The 16245-nt window shown below is 48.2% G+C and overlaps 1 protein-coding gene across 2 annotated transcripts in view; it reads left to right on the top strand.

Moving 5' to 3' along the window:
* Positions 1–14157, top strand: part of FAM167A (family with sequence similarity 167 member A) — a 35453-nt gene extending 21296 nt beyond the window's left edge. For both annotated transcript variants that reach the window (XM_059697607.1, XM_059697608.1), the window contains one exon: positions 11032–14157. In XM_059697607.1, the coding sequence (XP_059553590.1) occupies positions 11032–11295 (264 nt within the window). In that variant the 3' untranslated portion in view covers positions 11296–14157. The remainder of the gene's footprint in view (positions 1–11031) is intronic.
* The last annotated feature ends 2088 nt before the right edge of the window (positions 14158–16245 follow it).

Here is a 16245-nt window from a genome sequence, read left to right as displayed (position 1 = left end):
TTTCAGGCTCCTGTGGTGGGAGATACAAGGAAGGTGTTGCTCATCAAGGTGTAGCTATTGGCATTGCCCCTCCAGGTAGAAAGACCTGAGTATTCAGACAGGGCTGCGGCCTCTGCCCTAGGTGGCTTTGGGCCACCTGGCTCCTCCAGGCCGACATCCATCCAGCTCCGCTGTTCATGGGAGACAGACTCAGAACCTGGTTATGTGGCCATTGTGCTACTCTGATATTTCCAGACTGCTCACCTGGCCAGAAGGTCCCAGACTTCAGCTTCCCACCTTCGGCCTGGGCTGGGGTGGGGGCAATGTTCCAGGAAATGGGACCTAGAGAGAGCATGGCCCTGAAGCTGTGGGACTGAGCCCTCTGGCTGAATCCAGAAAATATCACAATATCGCATCTGAGTGTGTGTGTGATTTCAGAGCTAGCAGCCAGGGACCGGGGGAGTGGGGGAGGAGGAGGAGGGGGGAAGCTCTCTCTGTCTCCTCTCTTTAATCCTGCTGCAGTGTCCCCCTTGCCAACCTGTAAGGCAAAGAAAAGGGAGAAATCTTCTGCTTGGCCCGTGTAATGCCAAATGAAAACAAAGCATTCCAGCTTCCTCCTAAGGGGTTGTCTTTGTAGCGAGAATCCCTGGGTGTGGGCAGATATTTTTCTTTTAGCTTCACGCAAAGTGTTGGATCCCTGCAGACAGAGCCCCTCAAAGGTGTTTATGGTTGTTAGAGAGAACAAAAGGAAACCTGACAAGTTTTCATCATTCCAGGGCCTGCTGTGGCAGGAGGCTGTAGCCCTGGACTCCACTGGCCCCTCTGTGGTGGCAGCTTGAGTTGCTCCTCCTCTGGTTAACCCTCTCCTGCCTGTGCTTGGCAAGCAGATGACGGGGCTGTCCAAGCCCAGCCCTCTGAGGCCAGTCATTTCTGCTGAGTGAGATGGCCGAATGACAGATCAAACTCACCGAGCATCTTTCGAGGGGGATGGAGGTGAGAAATGTGAAGATGGCGGCCACTTTAATGCCTTCCATCTAGGGAGCAATTTGTGGCCCCAGAGGCCTGATACATACCATTTTCTGTGAGTGGCTTGGAGGTATTTGCTAGTCCCATTTTACAGATAGGAAGGCTGAGATTCAGAAACGATGAGCCCGAGGGTCACAGATGTTGACTTGCCCAAGGTCAGATGCAAGGGTGTGGCTAAACCAAGACATAGACCTGCATGTCCTGGCTCTGGCTCCAGAGGTTTTTCCTTGGTACGAGGTATAGATACATCAAAGGTCTGAGTCAGGGTGGATATGATTTGTCAAAAAGCCCACATTAGAAACCCTGCAATTGTAGAAAGGGACGTGTGTAAAGGGTTACAGAGTGCAATTAGCAATGTCTCATAACAGCCTTTAGCAGGGGCAGGGCAGCCATGCCCATTCTATGATGAAAATAATAACTTGTTCAGAGCCACCAGGTGCTGGCTGAGCTGGGTTTGATCCACAAGAGAATTTCTAGTCCAGGTGACCCTTTGCTCCAGGTAAAGTCTTTTCAGTCTGTGTCGAGCCTCTCAGCCTGTCCACACCAGCGGGCTGCAGGAGGAAAACAGTGTTCTATTCCCCTGACCAGAGGCTGGCCCTTTCGTGGTTACTACAGAATGTGTAGACCAGTGGTTCTCAACCTGTGGGTCGCGACCCCTTTGGCGGTCGAAAGACCCTTTCACAGGGGTCGCCTAAGACCATCCTGCATATCAGATATTTACATTACGATTCATAACAGTAGCAACACTACAGTTATGAAGTAGCAATGAAAATAATTTTATGGTTGGGTCACAACATGAGGAACTGTATTTAAAGGGCCAGAAGGTTGAGAACCACTGGGCTAATGAAAAGAAAATAGGATTCCACCAAGTCTCCTATCTATCTACTCCAGGATTTCTGTGAGGATCAAATGAGATGAGGCACGGGAAAATGCTTCACAGACATTTGGTTGTAGTGTAAACTGTTTCCACCTGGGTATAAAACAAGTCGTGTTCCTGGGCTGAAGAAACTGCAAGGAGGCTAGTCGTAGCTAGGGAGAGGAAGCCGGGTATTGCTATTTGACGTCATTACCTGGATGGAGGGAAGGACAATTCGCATATTAACCCTTTATATCAGTGGTTCTCAACTTTGGCTGCACATTAGAATCACCTGGAAATCTTTTTAAAATCCTGATTTCTGGGTATCCTTCGGAAATTCTGTTTCTTTGTTATGGGGTGGGGCCACAACATTAGTAACAAAGAAACAGAATTTCTGGAGGATGAGGCCCAGAAATCAGGATTTTAAAAAGATTCCCAGGTGATTCTAATGTGCAGCCAAGGTTGAGAACCACTGATATAGATAGATTAGGGAGAATAAAAAATAAAAAAATAAAAGACAAAAGAAAGATAAGAACCAAACTCCTCTCTCTCTTGCCAATGTAATTGGTACACATTCCTCATCCTATAGTCTGCGGATTTAAAAAAAAAAAAAAAAGGTATAGAATCTCCTAGAATAAGATAAGAAAAATGAGGCCTGCAATCCCCAAAAACTTCCTATTTGGCATGAGAGCTGATGAGGTGGGGACTGTGGACCAATGAGATGAAGTGGACTAGGAATCAGGTCTCCCCTCCCTTCCTTTTCCTGGCTGTCTTGCAGTGCCAAGGAGAGGGCAGAGGGAAGGAGAAGAGGTCTGATGGTTGTGTCCAACCAGAACAACAGCACAAGGCAGTCTCGGGGTATAAGACACAGGCAGGGTCCTTTGACCCAGTCCTGTCTATTCAATACAACCCACGTTCACTAGTGCCTGGTCCTAGGTGCTGGTGTGGGTGGAGGCCCAGGTGAACGTCTTCCTGGGGTTTCCCCCTTTGTGGAGGAGACAGGCAAGTAAACACAAGGACAAGGTGTGACAAGAGTTATACAATAAATGTAATGTACTTCCAAAGTGCCTGGGGGAGCTGAAGTCCACGCTGAGTGGTCGCCGTGTGCCAGGCACAGTGGGCAATGAAATTAACCAAAGGGAAATACACAACCCCCCAACCTCCTCAGCAACCCAATCCACACCTTTAAGCATAACTGACATTAAGCTTCTCCTCATTTCTCCTATAATAATTAAAACCCCGTTCCTCCGGTGGCCACCCTCCTGGTTTAATAACTATACAACCTGCTAGTGACTAGTGGGTAGTGTGGGCGAGGCTCCAGGACATGTGTTAAAAATATGGAGCCTGCCCCGACTCTCCGTAGAAGTTCTGATCCCGTACACCTGCAGTGGTGTCAGGAGTTTAACAGGTGCCTGGGGGTGATTCTCGGGCCATTGGCTCATTAACCGGTCACAGGCAGATTGGGAAAAGCGTAAAATTTCTAACTAGATTAGACTTCCAATTAGGTTCTACCACATCTTAGCTGGGTGACTTTAGGAAAACCAACTAGCCTAGCCCTGGGCTTTGTCATTGGAAAGTGGGGGTAATAAATACCTACCTGGCAGGGTGTTATGAGAGGACAGAGAGGAGGGCAGGAGAAAGGCACTGAGCACCTGCCAAGGTCTAGAGGTTATGCACATTCACACACATCACATCATTCAATAGGCACTATCACTACCCCCATTGTACAGAAGAGAAAACTGAGGTGAAGCAATTGCCTATGGTCAACCAGCAGAGCATGGATTTGAACCCAGATCCACCTGACCTCTGAACCCCTGCTTTGAACGGCTGCTATCAGCCAATTGCTCCTGTGAGCAAATGAGTAGGAGTACACTTTGTATTTCATAAAGTTTTATGCTCATTCAACACGTTCTCTCAATTCCTGAAACTTTGGGCCATTACTCTCCAAAGTTTACTCAATTTAGCTCTCTTTCTAAGAACTCCCCCTCTCTCTTCCTTATTATAATCGAAGGCCAGGTCTGGTGGCGGATGGGTTCAGAAGGGACTGTCCAAGCCTGAGGCATGTCCTTGGCTGGGCAATTGCTTTCTGAGGATGTATTATTTTACAAGCTTCTGGACCCACCCCCTCTTCCCAGGCTGCTGCCAGGGTCTGAAAAACTGGGCACTGCCCAGTGGGTGTTGGTCATGCCCCTGTGTGCGGGCCTGAGCCAGTCACAGCCAGTGAGCAGACAGAAGCCGGGGAAAAGTCACAGAGAGGCTCATTCAGGGCAGCCAAGTCCTTGGCAGCATGGAGAAGGGCTCCATGTCTGTGCCAAGGGCCTGGTTTTCAGGAGCCACAGCTCTCGACTATCGAGCCAGAAGCTGCTCAGGAGAAGGCAGGTTCCAGGAGGCTGAGAAGCCTCTCTTCTCCCATCCAGCTCTCCCCTAAGGCAGGCACCCACCCAGCTCCCACCAGGGCAGGCACCCACCCAGCTCCCACCAGGGCAGGCACCCACCCAGCTCCCACCAGGGTAGGTACCCACCCAGCTCTCCCCTAAGGCAGGTACCCACCCAGCTCTCCCCTAAGGCAGGCACCCACCCAGCTCCCACCAGGGCAGGCACTCATCCAGCTCCAGTGACTGAGGAGGACAAAACCTCCCCTTTCTGATTGTGCTAATTCTAATAGTGCTAGTTAGAATAATGAGCAGAACCTTCAACCCTAGAGCAGGAAGGAGCCAAAGGATGATCAGCCCTGAGTTCTCAATGAGGGAAGATGTGCGGAGAGATTCTATGAGGGCCCATCAGACAGCTGTTCTCCGGCTCCGGCCCAGCCCTCTCTTGTCTCACGCTCGTATCAGCAGCCCCCATGGTCAGTGCTGGCCACATTTCACAGTACTCAACAGTTCCAGGGCCTTCCTGAGTGCCCAGGGTGGGCAGGGCAGGGTGGGGGTGTTATCAAAGAAATGTGCGGATGGTCTTTCTCCGTTGCTGTTGGAAGTGGGGTTCTGGGGGTGCTGCTGGAATAAGTATTTCCAGAGGACACCAAAAGAGGATGAGATGTGGTAGAAAGCTTTATTTGCTTGGAATTACATCCCTTGGTTTCTAAAGTCCCATTTTCCTTAATCCAGTCCTGGAAAACCATCAGCGGGGGGTTCCGGAGAGCTAGAGGCAAAGCCAGTGTCCAGGTTTCTGTCCCGTGGTGGAGCTGGGTCCAGCACAGCACCTTTTGTGTACCCATTCTCCCATCAATGGACACCTGGGTTATTGTGAATAATGCTACTGTGAACAGGGTGTGTACAACTAGCTGTGTGAGTCCCTGCTTTCCTTTTTTGTGGGCACACACCGGAAATAGAATTGCTGGATCATATGGTAACTCTATGTTTCATTTACTGAGTAACTGCCATATGTCATCCATGTCATTTTACTGCAGGCTTTGTCTTCATTTCACCAGCCTAGAGGCAGGAGTCAGCCCGTCTTCTAACTCCCTCTAAATCACCAGTGACCCACAAGACTTGACTAAAGAAACCTCACAGCAAACCACTTACACACTCATTTTAGATCTTCCTGCCTCTGAGTTTCCTGGCTGGCTTTCCTCCTGGGTGTCTCCTCTCTCCCCACCTGGGCCTCTCACCACCCCGACACCTCACCAAGCCCAGCCAAGGCAATCTCCTCCTATGGCGCAGCTCAACTGCCGCCTTTACTTACTTAATCCTGCCCTGGGGGATTCACCTTCTACCTTAAAAAACAACTTGAGAAGCATTCTTGTCTGACACAGGAAGCACACCTGTGTTGGCTACAGTCAAGCATAGCCCACAAACACTGTTATTCCAAGAGACCACTGGTCACCCGCCAACCCCTTCATGGCTTTCTCCCCTGATGGGAACATGCCCTGTTACCACAACATGCTGACAGCGAGGCAGTGACATTTCTTGCTCTTTCACCAAGTGCTCTACCCTAATTACAGGATTGCTGGGATTACGGGCCACACCTCTGAGAATCCGGCAAGCGCCTTTCTCCCTGGGACAGGGCATTAGAAACAGTCACGCCCTGCAGTTGGGTGCTGGCCAGGGAATGCATTAAATCCACATCGATAGTTGAGTCACTGGGCCCAGCATCTCAGTTTCTTTACTAAAGTCTTAAAACTGGGAGGCCCTGGCTGGTTTCCACATCCCACACCTTGGTCTGGAGAGAAAAGACTTAAGCTGTGAACCGCTTACCTTTATCTGACTGGCATTGTTCAGCTTAGTTGGTATATTGCGTACCATCTAATTTGCTTCTCACAGTCCTGCACTAGGCATTATGCCTTTTCTGTAGATGAAGAGACAGAAATTCAAGGAGCATTAGTGACTTGCTCAAAGCCACACAGCTAATGAGGAATAAGGTTCAGCATGAGCCCAGATTCTAACCCCAGAGCAATTGAAGTTCCCGTTTCTGCTGCCCCTGGGACCCAGCCCCCCTTCAGGTCGATGGAAGTCACAGAAAGGCCACCAGCTCTGGGCTCTGACAGGCCCCAGTGTGATCCGAGTGCTACCATGTGTGTCCCTTAACTTCTCTGAGTTGGCTTCCTCAACCATAAAGCAGATCAAAATACCGGCCATCTAGAGTTGTGGGAAGATGCAGTAAGTAATATATGGAAAGTGCATCTGGCATTATGTGGCAGGAGACAGGGTGTTGTCATCGCTGCCCCACATGTCTCCTTGGCAGAAAAGAGAAAAAGGAAGGAGTTGCTCATCCCTAGACCCTGCTCCCGGGAACCATCCTCAGGAACTGCCACTTTTCTGACCTACTCTACACAGGATCTGCAAAGACACGTTCATTACATTTTCTGAAAATATTTAATTTATAAAAAGCTTCTTAACTGTGTGAACTGTGAGGACATTGTACTGAGTGAAATAAACTAGCCACAAAAAGACAAATATAGTAGCCCTAGCTGGTTTTGCTCAGTGGATAGAGCATCAGCCTATGGACTGAAGGGTCCCAGGTTCGATTCCAGTCAAGGGCATGTGCCTGTTGCTGGCTCAATCCCCAGTGGGGGGTGTTCAGGAGGCAGCCAATCAATGATTCTCTCTCATCATTGATGTTTCTACCTTTCTCTCCCTCTCCCTTTCTCTCTGAAATAAATAAAAATATATTAAAAAGAAAAAGAGAGACAAATACTGTAGATTTTATTCATATGAGGTTTCTAAAGTAGTCACAGCCACAGTGACAGAGAGTAGAATGGTGGTTGCCAGGGCTTGGAAGGGGAACAGGAAGCTGTTTAATGGGGACAGAGTGTCAGATTTTTGTGTGTGTGTGTGTTTTTTTTTAATTTATTTATTGATTTTAGAGAGAGAGGTAGGGGGAGAGAGACAGAGACAGATACTGATTTGTTGTTCCACTTATTTAAGCATTCATTGAATTAATTGGTTGATTCGTGTATGTGCCCTGATTGAAGATCAAACCCACAACCTTGGCATATCGGAACAATGTTCTAACCAACTGAGCTAGCCAGCCAGGGCCCAGAGTTTCAGTTTTACAAGATGTAAGGAGTTCTGAAGATGGATGATGGTGGTGGCTGCACAACAGTGTAAATGTACTTAATGCTACTAAACTGTACACTTTAAAATGGTTAAGATGATAAGTTTTATGTTATTTGTATTTAATCACAATTGAAAAAAAAATTTCTAGAAAAAATACCACCTCTGAGCCCTGCACATTTTGCTTAGGTTTCTGCAGTGACAGTGGGAACTTTTTTTCTATATGGTTACAGTCGGGTTACCTTATAACAGGGACTCAGTTAGTATTTAAGGCGCAAAGTCACCCTGGAAAACCCCTGTGTGGCCCACAGAGTAGGTGAGAATAGGCTAGCACTGCCGATTTTTCTTGTAGAATTGGAACAAACACTGTTACTTCGAGCATCAAATGAAATAGCTGATTTATGTTCAAGGGTCATAACAAAATATATATTCCGAGAGACTCCCAGGGTGGGACGCACACATTATGAGGGGCCCTCAGAGCCCAGGCCTGCAGATTCACCACCCCTCCCCGTGTTGGAACACAAACCAGCAGAATGGGCAGTCACCAGCCCTACTGGATGTGTGATTTTTCTTTCTCTTCTGCAGAGTTGAATGGGTTCATGAGGTGGCTCCAGTGAGGTGGCCTTTGTCCAGTCAAAGGGAACTGGGCATGTGCCTTACTATCACCCCTCTGACCAGCTGATTCTAATGGGTTTTAGACCCTAACTCATTGCTCTGACCTTTGACCAGATCTATTGGCCATAGAAAAATGGCCCATTCCCCCCACCACATACCCACTGCAAGGCACATCACATCCCAGACAGCTGCTCAACCTGAAAGTCTCCAACTTTAAAAAGCCCTTTCAGACCAAAGATCCAATTCCTGAGGCCAAAGTTCAAATCTAAATTATAGGGTTACTAGCTTTTCACAGATTCCTTTTCAAATTAAAATACCCGAAAAGAGAAGTGGTAGAGTAAAACTCTCAGAAGACCTTATCAAATTAAACAGTGGGTGTGAGCCAGCCTTGTCTTTCAGACAGATTTGAATACTGTCTCCTTCAGAGGGTTTAGGCAGCACCTAGCCCCGTTCCAGGCATGGCTAAGGCCTCCAAATGAATAAATGACCAGCTACCCTGGGGCACACCTGCCTTCATTAGTTTGGTGTTCATCTAGAGCAGTGGTTCTCAACCTTCCTAATGCCGTGACCGTTTAATACAGTTCTTCATGTTGTGGTGACCCCCAACCATAAAATTATTTTCATTGCTACTTCATAACTGTAATTTTGCTACTGTTATGAATCATAATGTAAATATCTGATATGCAGGATGTATTTTCATTGTTACAAATTGAACATAATTAAAGCATAGTGATTGATCACAAAAACAATATGTAATTATATATGTGTTTTCCGATGGTCTTGGGCGACCCCTGTGAAAGGGTCATTCGACCCCCAAAAGGGTCACGACCCACAGGTTGAGAACCGCTGGTCTAGAGCAATAGATTCTGATTGGCAATAAATTTAGGTTGTTATGCCTAAGGATTGAGAAGTACGCTACTTAAGTGAAGGCTGTAAACTTAAATCCTGATTCTGCCATTAAATACTTTGCTATCCCCAAGCAAGACTTTCTATCTTGATTTCCCTCATGTATAAAATTGGAAGAGATCTGTAGAAGTACATAAAAATGAAAGAGAGAAAAAATGAAATGCTTACTGGTGAAGTCACTTATTTTTTACCCTGCAATGTACATGATTCCAAATCTGAACAGGCAGAAGTGAGAACATTTGGATTTATTTACATAACCAGGGGGAGGGTCCCTCTGGGATCTCACAGTTGATTTTTCTAAATCAGTTTGGCTCCAAGCACTGGACAAACGACACAGCTGAGACACAAAACCATTAAAAAATACCCCGTTGCGAACATAGGCAGAGTAAAGGGTGAGAAGGAAGCAGGTGCAGCTGGTGACCTTGTGACTGTGTCGTTAATGGAAAACGCTCCGCACTAGGACCCCCGGGAGATCCCTCAGCTCCAGTCCCACCTCTGCCACCGCACAGCTGTGAGACCGAGCAATCGCGGGAGCTCCCCCGGATTTGTGAAATACTCAGACTGTCCTGGGGGAACCTCGGGGCTGGCTGTGCACCTCCGACCAGGTTAACATGTAGATGAACAATGGAAACCGTACATGTTAAACCAGGTGCGGAGTTACTATCTCATCCCTTCCTAACAGGAAACACTGAGGCACTGGGAATATCAGGCGCCTCCTACGAGGTCCCTCCTACGAGGTCCCTGAGCACAGAACTCACTCCACACCCCCACACCCCGACTCTACCCAAAGAGGCACAAGGACTTAGTTGCCAGCAGCTTGGGTTCCTGAGTCTCATTGTCTGAGTTCCTAATCCCAGTTCTGCCGTGTGTGTGCTTTGGGACTTGACACAGTGACCTACTTGGTTGAGCCTCTGCCTCTTCACATGTAAGTTGTGGAGATGACGGTGACATTACTGGATGGAATTGTAGAAGATTGACTGTTGCATATTAATAAACCCTGTTATGGACTGAATGTCTGTGTCTCCCCCAACTCCCCAAATTTACATGTTGAAGCCCCAGTCCCCAATATGATGGTATGTGGGGGTGGGACCTTTGGGAGGTGATTAGATTTCGAGGTCAGGAGGGTGGGCCCCCATGACAGGATTAGTGTCCTTATAAAAAGAGAAAGAGAGATCTTTCTCTCCATCACGTGAGGACGCAGTGAGAAAGTGTCCATCCGCAGGCCAGGAAGAGGGTCCTCACTAGGAACTGAATCAGCTCGCAACTTCATCTTGGACTTCCTGACCTCTGGAGCTGTGAGACATTAATGTCTGTTGTTTAAGCCTCCCAGTCTATGGTATTTTGTATGGCTGGCTAATACATACCCAAAGAGCTTAGAACGGTATCTGGTTTATAGGAAAATATTCAATAAATAGTAGCATGTATTTATGTTTGGCTCTTTTGAAACGTTATTAAGAAATATTGCAGGTATTCTAAAATGTTTAAAGTATAATAGAGCCTTAGCCAGTTGGCTGGGTTAGTTGGAGCATCTTCCCATAAATAAAAGGTTGTGGGTTTGATTTCTGGTCAGGGCACATAACTAGGTTGTGGGTTTGATCTCTGGTTGGGGTGAGTACAGGAAGCAGCCAATGGATGTTTCTCTCTCACATCCATATACCCACCACCCGACATAAGATATAAAACATTACCAATACAAGTGGAAGCCCCTGTGTACCTTCGCTAATCACATTCCCTCCTTCCTGCCCAGAGGTGACCATGCTCCTGGATTTGGTATTTATCAATTCCATTAATTTCTTTATACGCTTACTCCATCTGTACGTATCTGTAACCAATGAGACTGGGCTGGAAATACACCAGAACTGACATGTCCTTCTTCCAAAAGGATTTAGACATAGGGTCTAACTTACCACAAAGTGTTGTTTGGCAAGCACATTCTCATTTGTCACCTCCCTATGTTTGCCTTTTCACTTCCCTGAGCTGGGAACGTGTTAATATCTCCAAGTGGACCAATTGCTGAAACAAACCCTTAGTTAAGTCTCCTAGTAGCAGGCCTGTGCTTGTCAGAGACTGTGGAGCTGCAGCCTTCCCCCTTCCTCGCTCCCCCTCATCCCTGCCCCTTCCAGTTCAGAACTGACGCCCCCTCCTCCCTTCCAGACGGAGATGCGGCTGCAGGACCAGCAGCTGGCCAGACAGCTCATGCGCCTGCGCAGTGACATCAACAAGCTGAAGATAGAGCAGACCTGCGACCTCCACAGGCGGATGCTCAACGACGCCACCTATGAGCTGGAGGAGCGCGATGAGCTGTCAGACCTTTTCTGCGACTCCCCGCTGGCCTCCTCCTTCAGTCTCTCCACGCCACTCAAGCTCATTGGAGTCACCAAGATGAACATCAACTCCCGGAGGTTCTCCCTCTGCTGAGCAGCCCTACAACAGGGCAGAGGAGCCAGCACAGAGGGTTTGGGAAGCGGAGAGGAGGCGTGGGGAGAAGGGAAGTGAGGCTGAGATACCTCAAGTAGGTCTCCCCAGAGGCACAGCTTCCCTGAGACTGGTGAACCGTGGACCCCAGGGCCTGTCCGCAGGGCATCTCCCTGGGGCCCCAGCTTTGGAACCCAGCATCCCCATGACTGGCTCTCACTTAATACCCAAAGAGTCCTGCAGAAGGGCCACTCCATCCCTATGTTCAATGAGACTTGGGTTTCCAGCATGACACCTCTCAGTCCTCCCCTCAGTGATCCATGTTCCTGCTTCCTGGAATCACTGGTGCTATGAGAACTGGGATCCCCAAGTGGGGGTGGAGGAGGTGGGCAAAACAGTGATTATTACAGAAGGCTTCCCCACGGGCATGGAGCCCCCAGGCAGAGGTGATTAGACATATCAGATGTGCCCATCTTGCTGTGGCTGTCCTCTAAGTACTGGCTCGAATTCACCCTAAGTGGGTGACTCAGAAACCCCGACAGGGACCCACCAGGAAAGGAAAACCAAAAGAATACAATGTAAATTGTACCCAGCGGGTGCTGGGACACACCAGTCTAGCTTGGCTGGAGCAAGCATAGATGCCCTCTGTTGCCTGCCTGGCCACTTGTACAAGTGCCAACTTCCAAAGAGTCCCTTTGCCATCACGCCATACCCTGGGGGAGTGCCTAGGAGACCACTGGTGACGGAACCAGGCAGGTCTGTCCATGGATTTCCCATAACTGAATTTTCCCTGGGCCCAGCAATGGCCTCCTGGTGGGTTCTGCCAGTGTCACCTACGTCACCTTGCCCACCCAGAGAAACTGGAGGGAGCCCAGACGCTCACCCTGAGCTCCTCTGAGATTCTGTGCCTGACTTAAATGACTAATTTTAATGGAATCAGACTGTTACTAATCTGTCACTAACCTGTTAATAACTGTTTGATTTTTGTCCAAATGGCAAAGCCAGTTAGGTAGGTCAAATACAGAGGTTCAGGGTTTTTGCATGAGGATCGCAAAGGTGAGGACTGAGACCTGAACAGGTTAGGAAAGTTAGCCCGGTAGAGTACCATGTGTCAGGTTTTCCTCCGGCAGGCGGGAATTTTTAACCTTGGATGCCACCTAATCGAGGCCTCTCATTCACAAAGTAGTAAAGTGAAGCCAGGGAAGGAGAAAATGACTTCCCTCAGGTGACGCAGCTCATGAGTGGCTATACCACATTGATGTGTTAAATCATTATCGATAATGCCTAGACAGATAATGTATCAATGAACTTGAACTCCAAAGATGGTCCTAAATGCTTTGCCAAACCTACAAACTGCCAACCCCTCTACTCTCCACCTCACTCAGCCCTCACGTGCACCTCCCACTGTGCAATTCAGAATCTTTGGGTCAAACTCAGAGCAATGTCTGGACAGCAGACCCACAGAACACATATTACCAATCACAAATCCATAGTCGAAGTAAGATGTCCTGCTGCCCTGATGTTCATGTTTTGTCTTCCTGTATAATCTCATTGGGACACACGCGCGCGCGCACACACACACACACACACACACACACACACACCAGGACCCATGTTAGGAAAAGGTTGCTTTTCTTTTGTGGCCAGGAGTAGGAAGATGCCAATGAATGGTCCCTAGTTGGACAGAAAAGAAGGTTGGTCTTGTGATTTCAAAGAGCCAGAGGGTTCATGCTTCCTTCAGAGAAGTTGTGACCACATAGCTGGATTTGTTTTGGCCCAACTCTGAGCAGTGACAAAAGTCTGAAGCTCAGAGGACTGGTCTATGGCGACCTTGGAGGAACGCCACCCACCCCTCCCCCTCCCCCAGGCCGGAAACGGGGGAGATTTTCTCCACTCAGTGATAACCTCTCCCCAGGAATACGTCCAAGCACTGCCAAGTCCTGCAGAGGCCTTCCTGCCAGGCTTCTCCCAGATGAGGTCATGGGTGTCAGGGGGGCCTACGCACACCCACCACACACCCTCCGGAGACACACACATACACCTACTCACACAGGAGAGCTCATTCCATATTCTAAAAAAACAAGAGCCAAACTGATTTTTTTTCTTTCTAGAAATCAGTCATCACAGTAACTGAGAAAGCTGGAATCAACTGAAGGTGAAGGATGTAGTTGAATTTCGTCAACTCAATTGAATCGGAATCAACTGGGCAATTTAGTTGCTCAGCCTACTTTTTTTGTTGTTTCAGGAGAGGAAACTACGCTCAAGACACACTTTTTTGGATAGGTTAGTTATTTCAGCTATTTTGTTTAGTTCATCCCAAGAGAACTTAATATTTGGGGATAAGGAAGGAGGAAGAAGAGAGGATCAGAGAAGAGAGGTGGAGGGGAAAAGACTGGTGTGTTTTCTTGTTGTCCAGTGTCTGTGACTTCCCTTACTTACACAGTGAACTCAAATAACTAACCAAGTCCATTCAGCTTTGTGAAGTCCCTGCCTCGTGTGGGTCCATAGATGCCAGCTCCCCAGAGCAACCTTCTCGCTTACCATGTGTATACAATACTGTTTGCAGTTTTACTCATTATCTACCCATCTCCTTGCCACCCCCAAGGACCCCTGGGTGTAAACTCGAAGTCTCCATTGACACTTTGTGTGTGGTAACATCTGATGCCTTCATGGGCTCAGCAGTGATCACAGAGGCCTGGAGAGCCTGGGCAGGCTTGAGACGGCCTGACCCAGCCCAGGCCTCCTCCTTGTAGCAATACCAAGTGCTATTACATAATTGATGGACAATTTATAATTTTATTTTTTACAATTATTTGTTTCTATATTGCTGTTAGAAAAAAGTGAAATAAAAATATTTCAAAAGAAGATGTATATTGTTTCTGTTAAAGGATAGGGTCGAACACTTAACTGAGAAGAGAGAGAGAGAGAGAGAGAGAGAGAGAGAGAGAGAGAGAGAAGAAGAAGAAGAAGAAGAAGAAGAAGAAGAAGAAGAAGAAGAAGAAGAAGAAGAAGAAGAAGAAGAAGAAGAAGAAGAAGGAGGAGGAGGAGGAGAAGGAGGTGGAGGAGGAGGAGGAAGAAGGAAGAAGAAGAAGAAGAAGAAGAAGAAGAAGAAGAAGAAGAAGAAGAAGAAGAAGAAGAAGAAGAAGAAGAGAAAGATTTGAACAATCAGCCATTGAATGGAGAAAAAGATTCACTATAATCCCTCTTTTCCTCTATGGTGCCTTCCCCCAAGGGGCTGCTTCTTGGTGGTTGCAGCCAAGAGCTTCCCAGTGTGGGCTAAGTGAGCTCAAGGGGTGAAATTAGGAGATGCAGTCATTATCCTGAATTTCACCAAGGCTAGCACCACGCCCTCACACAGTGGTCCCTTCCAGAGGTGACTCTGATTGAATTCAGAGTAACTGGGTCAGATTATAACAATGCCTGAACATGCAACCACAGGACATGCATTTCAAATCACAGTTCCATCTTTGAAGTGTGGAGCTTAGCTTTGCCATGCTCAGAGAACTGTGCCTTTAACTTTTTCAACCTCTTAAAGCAGCAGTCCTCAAAATTAAGCGTGCATGAGGATCTCCCAGAGCACCCGTTGCAAATGCATATTCCCAGGGAAATTCCTGGGCTCCTCCGCAGGGATGGGAGCTCCAAGAATGGGGCCTAGGAACCTGTTTTCAACAAACGCCCCAAGAGACTGGCACAGGTGGTCCACAGGCCTTGGAGAAACCTTCCAAAGGATGGAGTGGGCAAGGGGAGGCATGTTTGAACCACTCCCTATCTCAGGGGTCTCAGGAGAGGGCTACGTCAGAGGGTCCGAACAGGTGTTAGTAATCCCATTTTGTGGAAAGAACAGCCCAAAAGAAGCTATCTGCAGTCCCCTGAGATTGATCCCCTGCCTACAACATGGGTGACTACATCTGTTTCCCGCAAAGAGCGCACAGGATGGGTTGTGAGCTGAGGGGCAGCATGGGCGCTTGGAAACCCGGCATCACCATTGGCCATGTGGTCAGAGGGCACTCAGAAGCCATTGGGCCTTTCCACCCCTCCAGATGGGACCACACGTGCACCTTTTTCACCTCTAATTTGGCCTCCAAATAAATTAAGCAATTTTTAAGTGCCACAGAGAAGATAAAATGTGATGACAATGTGGGAGGGGCTGCGTTTCCCACGTGGTCAGGAAAGGCTTTGCTGAGAGGGTGCTGTTTCAGCTGCAAAGGCCACCATGCAAAGGTGAAGAGAGAGGGTTCTGGGTAGAAAACAGGGAGCCGGACCCTGAGGCAGGAAGGAGCATGGTCTGCGGTACAGCTGGGGTACAGGCTGTGCTGGGAGGTGAGCAGCCATGACTGGCAGAACACATCTGCCTCGTGTTCTGAGTGAGGAGTCAGGGTTTTATTTGGGTTGTGCAAGTGGTTTGAGGTTTTTGAGCGGGGAGGTGCTATACGATCTGATTTAAATGTTAGCAAGATCTACGCAGAACGTAAGGGGAGTGGGGCAGAGGTGGAGTCCAGAAGAAGAATTAGGAGGCGGTTACAGTGGCCATGATGGTGACAGGGACTCAGAGAGCAGCTGTGGAGGGGGTGACAGGTGGTCTCATTCGGGATTTACTTGGGGACATGCTTTGGGGGTAAAGCCACCAGGACACACTGCTAGCTTGGTATGGAATGTGAAGGAAACAGAGGAATTAACGACAGCCCTCTGGCCATTTACTGAGATGGGGAAAGTTTGAGGGGACCGTGACTATGGGTAGATGGGCGGCATGGATAGTTCTGTTTCAGTCGCGTTATATTGAAATGTCGCTATACAAGCGGAGAGGGAGCAGGTGGTGATATAAGGACTTGGACTTCAGGGGAAGGCCAACGTTGGAGACAAACATTTGGGAATCTGACTTGGATGTCTGGATACTATTAGAAGCACCCTACTTGGATGAACTCTAAAGAGAGAATGTAGACATAGGAAAAGGGG

This window comes from Myotis daubentonii, chromosome 5, assembly GCF_963259705.1.
Source record: "Myotis daubentonii chromosome 5, mMyoDau2.1, whole genome shotgun sequence".
NCBI lineage: Eukaryota > Metazoa > Chordata > Mammalia > Chiroptera > Vespertilionidae > Myotis > Myotis daubentonii.
Note: the sequence above shows the minus strand (reverse complement) of the source record. Positions and strands in the feature narration are given on the sequence as shown.